The sequence below is a fragment of a genome, unplaced genomic scaffold, assembly GCF_019419815.1.
Source record: "Pyrus x bretschneideri cultivar Hongxiangsu unplaced genomic scaffold, Pyrus_bretschneideri_v1 Contig7, whole genome shotgun sequence".
Classification (NCBI taxonomy): Eukaryota; Viridiplantae; Streptophyta; class Magnoliopsida; order Rosales; family Rosaceae; genus Pyrus; species Pyrus x bretschneideri.
The window spans coordinates 6,332,203-6,341,510 of record NW_025999809.1 but is presented as its reverse complement, the minus strand read 5'-3'; the positions used below and the strand labels follow the sequence as shown (position 1 = coordinate 6,341,510).

General features: G+C 33.4%; 1 protein-coding gene across 1 annotated transcript; it reads left to right on the top strand.

The window, feature by feature from the left end:
• The first annotated feature begins 5,236 nt into the window (after window positions 1-5,236).
• LOC103958896 (ethylene-response factor C3-like) lies at window positions 5,237-6,554 on the top strand. The gene has a single exon (XM_009371217.3). The coding sequence runs from the start codon at window positions 5,556-5,558 to the stop codon at window positions 6,309-6,311; it is 756 nt and encodes a 251-aa protein (XP_009369492.2). The 5' UTR covers window positions 5,237-5,555; the 3' UTR covers window positions 6,312-6,554.
• Window positions 6,555-9,308: the final 2,754 nt, after the last annotated feature.

The window sequence follows — 9,308 nt, the reverse complement described above, 5'->3', positions numbered from 1 at the left end:
CCAAGGAATTCAATCGAATTTGAATGAAAAACCCATGAAATTCTTCTAGAATTTCAAGAAATCGTTGGTGAAAGCGATGGGTTTTGTCCAATTTACACAACTGCCTGTCGTGTTGTGTTGGAAGAATCGACGGGGATGACCTGGGCTTCAAGCCGTGGGTTGGGACAAGGTGCTTCAAACACACTGATTTCGATTCAGGCTTGCAACCTAGGTTTCAATATTGGGCTTGGCTTGCCAGGCTATCACAAGCTACTGACCTGGTGTTAATGGCTTGCATGGTGCAAGGTCGAGGGTTCGAAGAACCCCATTATTTCCTGATTTCAATTTTTTTTCTTTTTTTTTTTCAATTCAATTCATATATAATTCAATTTGATGCATATGCAATTCAATAATTTTAATGCATGTACATATATTTGATACAATTCATGGCAAATATCAAATTCACGTAATTCAACAATTATGAATATAATACATACATAATTTATGTAGAATCTAAAATTTGAAAAATGTAAAGTTGTGTCATGCATTATAGTGAATGTTCATGCTATCAGGGCTGGAAAAATATCGAGATAAAAACCATTGTTTTGAAAGAACCTGATTGTGTGATGATATGGATGAACTAGTTTAATGCAGAAAATCTCCTCATCAAATTCCTAAGCACAGTGGTAAGAGCGTGCTAATAACGTGTTGTAGCCTATTTTATCTGACAAGGTTAAGGGGGCCGACGGCGATGGTAGAGAAATTGAGAGAGATGTGTTTGTAAAATTGTAGAGGAATGCGTGTGTTATCCCTCCTACATAGTATCTTTATTTATAGAAGTAAAAAGGAGAGAAGAAATTCCTTCGTCCCCAAGGAATACAAGTTGTAATAGGAAATGATAACTAGAATCAAATATAATATAAGATTTACACAATCACACTTAAACTAAGAAAGTTTACAACAACTATCTATATTTAGCTATTATAGAGAAAAAGATCCTGCACATGATGAGGAATTTTTATCTATACACGAAACATAAATTACTTGGAATATTACTTTATGCGCTATAATAAAAGTGAAAGAAAAAATTAATGTCTCATTGTAAATTTTGTTTAACATAAAAATAAATTCACGTCTTATGATTTAAGTAAAATATTTATAATAGGCTGCCATGTTCCAGTTCACCAAAAGTTACTTGAGTGCACAAAGTACAAAACCACAGGCCCACAAATTTGGCATGTACAGCGTTCCAAGTTCTGTAAGAAATTAAAGAATAGAATTTTAAAGTGTCGGTAATATTTAGGCATTATTGGTCAAAAACTTTAATTACCAGTACTATTGAAATGATAATTTCATGCGCAACAGGTTTCACATTTTCATTCAGATATCTTGTTTTTCTGTTCAATAATACAATATGGGCTTATTTTAGTTACGCTATTTAAAATTCAATTTTTATTTTATTTTATTTTCTGTAATTTAAAAATCATTATTGAAATTTTAAATTCGCTTCATTTTATTTTATTCTTTTATTTCTTCTGTCAAATAGTCGTTAAAGTTGCCAACATGGATGAGTAAAAATGTAATATCATAAGCTTATTTTTAGCTACTACCCTTGAAACTCGATTATGATCTCAATTTGCCTCTAAAATTCCACTTTACACCCTGAAACTCCAAATCATCATTTTATAAACCTCCACAACGAATTGTTGAAAGTTAATGCATAATGTAGATGTGTTTGATTATAAATCTCCTCTATATGTTAACATTTAACAGTAAGAAAATATTAAGTTTAAAAGAAAAAGTTAAGGATTGAAATTTTTGTGGGTTGCTGTGCTTGAGTTGCAGAGATCTGAAAGGAAAAGTAAAGAAGAAATTGATTAGCCTGTTGCACTCAAAGCGGATTCACATAATGAAATTTGTTCCAGTTCTACAGATAGCAAAATTAGTCTTAGAGAAAGAGAGAGGGAGAAGTTCAAAACAACCTAAGTATGCTTTGAATCTTGCTTTTTTTTCACACGTGCATTTTTTAATCCATGTTAAGATGTATGATGGCTTTTGAATGGAATTAACATAATTAAAGTAATGTAGAGTAAATTTTGAGTTTCATGGATTAAATTGATGATTTTTGAGCTTTATGGGGCAAAATGAGATAAAAAATGAATTATAAGGGACAAAGTGAGATTAAAATGAAGCGAATTTGACAATGAAGGAAAGGAAACATGGTAAAGTAAAATGAATTTTGAATTTTAGAAAGTAAAATAATGACTTTTGAATTATAGGAGGCAAAATGAATCAAATTCCAACGAGCGTAGCTAAAATTTTGAGTTATAGATGAAATTTGAAACATGCAGTTTCCCCGTCCTTTCCTCATGGTGGCTAACTTAATATTTTTTTTTTTTTATGTGCAAATTTCAATATTGGTTAGGCGACACTCTTAGTTAAAAAATCCATTTATATATACACACACACAAACTCTTTATGCAAAGGGATCCCCATATTTTTCAAAAAATGGGGATTAAGTGTGGGGCTCACTCCACAACGAATCTCAACGATCTAAACCATCTATTTTGTAAATCTCGATTCATAGATCATCCTTGCGAAAATTCATTTCATTGTTTCTTCTATAACAAAGTATTCGTTAATTTCTTTGAACCCAATTAGATGTTCTAAACATTTCCGATTTGGTTAATATAGGAAGCTCTATGTTTAGCTTCAGGTAGATAGAGCCGTTCCCCCACGTACATCGAATCACTTGTCCTAAAGTGTCCTCCCCACTCACGTTCCCAAAATGATCGAGTACCTCCCATTCTCGGAGAGGTAAGAAAGTCACTGAGGCGAGTGGGTAGGTTGATGATCTATTAGGTGAAACTTGAAAAATAGATGATTTGGATCATTAAAGTTCAATGTGGTGTGGACCCCATAACTAATCCTTATTTTTATAAATAAAAAAATAAAAATAAGGATCCTTTCCCTTAAAGGTTTACTATATATACACATATATATATTTTTTGTTTAGAGGCACTCTTAAGGGAAGAAGTTTTCTGTGAATAGCCTGGATCGGTTGATGTTTCATGTATTGTACGTCTGAAAAATCCCTCAACACTTGATTTCTTCTCTATTTTGATAAAATTTGAAGCTTTATTTGTATCAAAAACTGAATAAAATAAGTCAACTTAATAACTTGGAGGGACTTGTAACTCAAAAACCATATTGTGAATCATGAAATTTTTTAGAGAGAGAGAGAGAGAGTTAATAATAGGGTGGCGCTACCCACTCACATGTTTTTACTTCTTACATGCTTTTGATTTCGGTCATTGAATGAATTGAAGAAGATCAATAAACTATAATTAATAAGGGTGTGTGAGAAGTTAAAAATGATGTATGTACAACACTACATAACAGATAAAACAATACACAAATGTTTCCTCACCTTATATGCATATTTGGAGAAAATAGTTACAAACTTATTTATTATTTTTTAACAAATGATAGCGTTAATAAGTTAAATTGTTAGTTGTTAAGAGAGAGAAGTACACTGAAGGTCAAGCAACACAAGAATGCATATACATAACTATTTTCTGTCATTGCCATAAAACAACAATTTTTTATAAACTTAGTATTTAAACTTAAGTGTTGAGAAAAGACAAAATCTGATAATAAAAAATACCATCGTTGTTTCCTCATGAAGCTTTTTAAATTGTAAATGATGTCAAAGGATCTTATATGTATGCATATTTTGATTTCTTGTTCACACAAAACCCCAATCTAGTAGTTATATAATTTGTTTTTCGGAGAGTAGTTAGATAATTTATTTAGTTCATCTATAAAACAACTCTCTTTTTATATGTGGCTTCAAGCAATACTTTGTCCACCAAAACAATCTACAACAACGGTTTTAGAGCTGACAGGAGGAGCGAAATATGGCTTAGATTCAAATGATAGGGGGGCAACAAGTATTCAAGATTCTAAATGCAGAGAAAACACTTAATTATTTGAGTTATGTAAGTAGAAGAAATCATAAATATCATTTCCTTATTTTTTGGGTAATAGATGATTAATGATTTTTTTACGAGAACGCTTCTAAGTACAGAGAAAACACTTAATTATTTGAGTTATGTAAGTAAAAGAAATCATAAATATCATTTCCTTATTTTTTGGGTAATAGATGATTAATGTTTTTTTTACGAGGACGCTTTTAATTATTTGAGTTGTGCAAGTAGAAAAAATCATAAATATCATTTTCTTATGTTGTTAGGTGATAGATGATTAATAATTTCTTTACAAGAAATGCTAATTAAGAAGACTCTCTTAAAAGTGAAAGTCTCTATAAACTCTCCGTCACCTCATGTTTTTAACAAAATTTTCATGTCAACATTATAAAACAGTATGCCAAAAATATAAGATGACGGAGACTCTCTTTGTGAGAGTGTCTTTTAGCATTTCTCTTTCCTTAACCTTGATAATGTTTGTTGTTTGTTTAGCCAGCTAGGCAGTAACTGACCCCCACCGATCAGCTGCAGCACTCCACACTAAGGTCATCTCCAATTGAAGGGTCTAGAGGGTCAGAGGGCCGAAAATAGCTTGAAAATCGTCTCCAATCGAGGGCCCAGCCATAGGGCTCGTGAGCTCCACTAGAAAAAAAAGGGTCGAAGGGCCAATCGGCTGGCCATTTTCAGCCAACCAGCCCAATTTCTTTTTTTCTTTTTTCTTTTTTTTTTCGTTCTTTTCCATTTGCCTAGCCCACTTTAGGGATTAGGTTTTTTTTTTGTCCCAGCTCACTTTTTGTTTTTATGCCCAACAATCTTGTTTTTTTTTTTGGACGTTTTTTTTTTTAATTTTAATTTTTTTCATACACCATTTCTCACATATTTTTCACCATTCCATACTATTTTACCTCATTTTATTTCAATTCTTCACATTCCATACTATAACCCTTTGGCCCTCGGTTGGAGACGTTTTTTGTGACAAGGCTAAAACGAGTCATATGGTCCTTTGGCTCTCGGTTGAAGATGGTAAGAAATGTCTTATATTGTTCATTAAAATATTAATTTTTTGGATGACCAGATGACTAAAACGAGCTCTCTCACCAGACTTTAGTTGAAGATAGCCTAAATTCCTTAGATCTGAGACAAACTATTTATTCAATTCGTTATGCAAAACCGAACCAATTACAAACAAGTGCGGATTACCATGATGCCACGGCAACATACAATCTTATATTATATAAATTACCTGTAATTTGTTAACTTAGGTCAAACCCCGCCGCCGGGCCTTATTTGACCCACGTGCCTAAAAGCACAGTCCTTGCTATAAACAAGGAACATTAAGCTTCACTGGATTTTGGTGGACAATCCTAAAACATCCTCCTTGACCGTAACTAGTACCTTTCATTGCTTAATCTAATCATTTATATTATTCTAATATCTGCCTTGTCTTTTAGTCCAAAATTCAAAAAACCTTCCTGTTTTTCTTCTAGTATATATAGGGCCTTTTTGGTAACAAAGAAACAACCACACCTCAAGGAAAAGAAGAAAAAAAAAATCACAAATTTAAACACCCTTTCAATACCAACCCACATGGAAATGGAGTCTGCTTTCTTCCATTTTTCAAGTCCAGACTTCTCATCAGATTCCTCCTTTGGTTCACTACACTCCTTTTCATGGGGTGATGAATCACTACTACTTCCTTTCAATAGCCACGAGTTAATGAATTTTCCACCATTTAACATCAACGACTCCCAAGACATGTTGCTCTACGATGTGGTGGCCAGAGGCGCAAAACAGACATTAGTTGCACGGAACGAGGCGAATAGCTTCAATGGGGTTAAAGAACAGGAGGTGACTTCAGCCAACAACCAAACCCTAGAAGAAAAATCCACAAAAGAAAAGGCTTATAGAGGGGTGAGGAGAAGGCCTTGGGGAAAATATGCAGCAGAAATAAGAGACTCCACAAGGCATGGGATTAGGGTTTGGCTCGGCACATTCGATAGTGCTGAGGCAGCTGCTTTAGCTTATGACCAAGCTGCATTTGCACTGAGAGGTTCTTTGGCTGTGCTTAATTTTCCAGCACAAGTTGTCCAAGATTCTCTTCAAGAAATCAAGTATAGACACGATGAAGCGTGCTCACCTGTTATCGCACTCAAGAGGAGGCACTCCATGAAAAGAAAGTCGATGCACAAAAAGGGTAATAAACCAAGCCAATGTACGGATCAAAGAAAAGTACAGGAGGTTTTGCCACAAAATGTGATGGTATTAGAGGATTTGGGCGTTGAGTATTTGGAAGAACTTTTGGACATAAGCTCGTGTGGAAGTAATCATTGGAGTCCGCAGTAAAAGATAAATCATAATGTTCATCTTTCAGATATCTATTTTTATGTTTTGTTTAATTAAATATTAAGTTAACTTTTCTTTCCTTTACCTTTAACCTTCTTTTTTTTACCTCGTCAGTTGACCTACGGATCAAAGGTTCTAGTTGAGAGTTGAGGGGTCATGGTGCAGCTTGGATCTAGGGCCTTTGTGAATTCTGTTAATTAATTCCCACTTCTTTGTAATGTTGAAAGAGATGGAATGTACACATGTGGATCAAAATTATTTTTCTGTCTCAATTATTGCAGTCTATAAAATTACATGAAAACCTATATATTCTTTAAAATTACAAACATATACATAGTGGCCCCAAAATACATTAATTTTGTCCCCTTTCTAAGTTAATGGATTAGGAAGCAAGGGTGTGAATGATCATATCTACTAGCCTCCAAAATCCAAAAAGTCACTTCATCATTGTTTTTAGAGATCACAGCTGACAGCTTATCTTGATATTTTTCATAAATTTAGTAGTTATGATTAAAATGTGACACCTGAGTGATGTATTGTTCTCAATCGTATTTGTAAATGAATTTGGTTCTGCCTTCAATATTAAAACTTCATGGTGACAACACCAAACCAAAGAAGTAAAGAATTTTAAAAGCACCCTACTTTTGGGTGTTGACCGTTATCCTCAACACTCGACAATTTGTGTTTTCTAGTTTTGATGCTTTGCATTCGGAATACGTGACCATGTCCCAATCCCCACTATTTCTTTTCGAACTCGAACACATAATGGGCCAAGCAGCAAATAGGAAAGACAACGTCCCAATCCAAGGAGAAAGCTCTGTAGTGAGCGGCTATTGGTACATGGTAAAGAAATAGTATGTACAAGAAGGAAAAAAATTCATAAAATTCGAACACATGCTGTCTTTTAGTTCGAAATGTTTCTATAAAATGAAAAAAAGGTTGAGGTCCTCTAATTCAACATGTAATCTATATAATCATGTCAAAAAGTTATAGATGTCATATTTGATTGCCACCAATGAAAGATGTAATTTGTGCTTGCCATCAGTGCGAGGGTATACCTGCAAAAGATATACTAATGTTTACAGTACTAGTGAAATTACTTGGTTGGAATATATTTTGATAACAAGTTATTTATGGGCGTCAAACATTCTCATCCTTACAAGTTATATTGTGATAATTAAGCAGTTTTGCACATTACCTCAAATTCAGTCTTTCATAAGCGAACAAAGCATATAGAGATTGACTATTATTTTGTACGAGACAAGATTCAAAACAAAATGATCATGATGAATCACATATCCACATCACAACAGTCAACCAACAGTTTCACAAAATCATTGAGCTCTAGGCAATTCACGACTTTACTTGGAAAGTTGGGAATCATTGACATACTTCCAACTTAAGGAGGAGCGTTAAGGAAAATAAAATCAGTTGATTCTCTATTATGGTGTTTATCCTTATATCATGGAAAGCCTACCATATCGACTCATCTTCAATTCTGTACAAATATGTAAACCTGAAAACAATTTGTATATGCTTTAATTTAAGATCGTATTTACTCTCTGTATTTTGTAAAACCCCTTTGTAACCATTAAATGAAACCATTCAGCCAATATCAAATTTTACAAATTCCTTTTATTTTTGGCTATTGAATTGAAAAAATCAAACGAAAACAATCGATATGATTAAACAAAAGTGTATGGAAGACATAAAGGGTGTGTTTATCATTTCCCAAGTACATATCACAAACCACATTAGCAAAGAGACTAGCATTCCCTCCATCATTCTAATTAAAAAAGGAGAGGCTATCCGTCCAAAACTAACTGTTATTTCTTCCTTTCACAAATGGTAGGAGAAAAGCTTACATGAATTCATTGCAATACAACTTATTTTTGTGTTTATCTTGATCATAACATGTTAAAAAAAGATTTTGTATACGATGGGATAACTAAGTTTTTCTCCATGATATGGAGAATTTGTGTACATAGAGAAAATTTGTATGCAAAATGATCCTTAAACACACATCGAGTTTGTTTATGCACGTATTCCATGTTATGGGCCGATGAACTTTCTTTCATCTTCATCTTATGTGCTAATTGGGTTATCAATTTTTGGGTACGCTCTGACTATCTAATGCTCTGTGGGAAGGTGCGCATGACCAAAATCCCAATCAATAAAAAGAAAGCCCAGTTGCAACTATGAAGCAAACAACTTAATAAGTCAGCCAGGACGATGCCCTAGCTTAGTGCATAATTAATTAGGATGTTTTGTTTGGACTATGAAACTCATGCAATTAAGGCCCATCCTCATTTCCTTATATTGTTATACAACCCACTAGAACCACTTCTCCAGATCAGGTGGAAAATTTTCTTTATTTTTTAATTTTTAAACAAACGATATTATCTACATTAAATGAGAGGGGGTGCGCTTAGCCTCACAATAAGTTATCAATAATGTGGTTCAAATTCAGCTTTGGCGAGAATTGAATCTAAGACGTCTCAAGTAAAGAGAAATATCATTAGACCGTAAGACTAAGTAACAAAATCTTCTTTATATTAACAGTGCAAGATCATCACCAATAGCACCACCAAGTGTCTCGCCAATAGCCTCAAGAGTCCCGCCAATAGCCTCATCGCTTGCATTTTCCTCCATTCATAAGCATCAAAGTTTGTTGTAGCAAAACTAACAAAAGATTGATGTTAATCTGGATTTCACTAGAGTTCCTCATATGTTTTATACGACGTAGTGTCATAAACAAAGTAAATAAATTAAATGATAACCTTAAATATTAGAATCTACTTCTGAAGCATGAGAAAATCTCAAAGTTTCTAAACAAATATAAAATTTAACAACCTTATAATAATTAAGTTTCGAAATATCTTTAAAACTTAAAATCCCATGTCATCCTTAACCTAGTAAACGAAGGAATTTTACTTAAAAGGCTCATAGAACCAAAATTTACAATGCTATGAACTTGTTGTTGTAGTTTATTTTATC

Coding starts and splice junctions, on each gene's coding strand:
- LOC103958896 (XM_009371217.3), top strand. CDS start 5,556: ATGGAAATGGAGTCTGCTTTCTTCCATTTTTCAAGTCCAGACTTCTCA.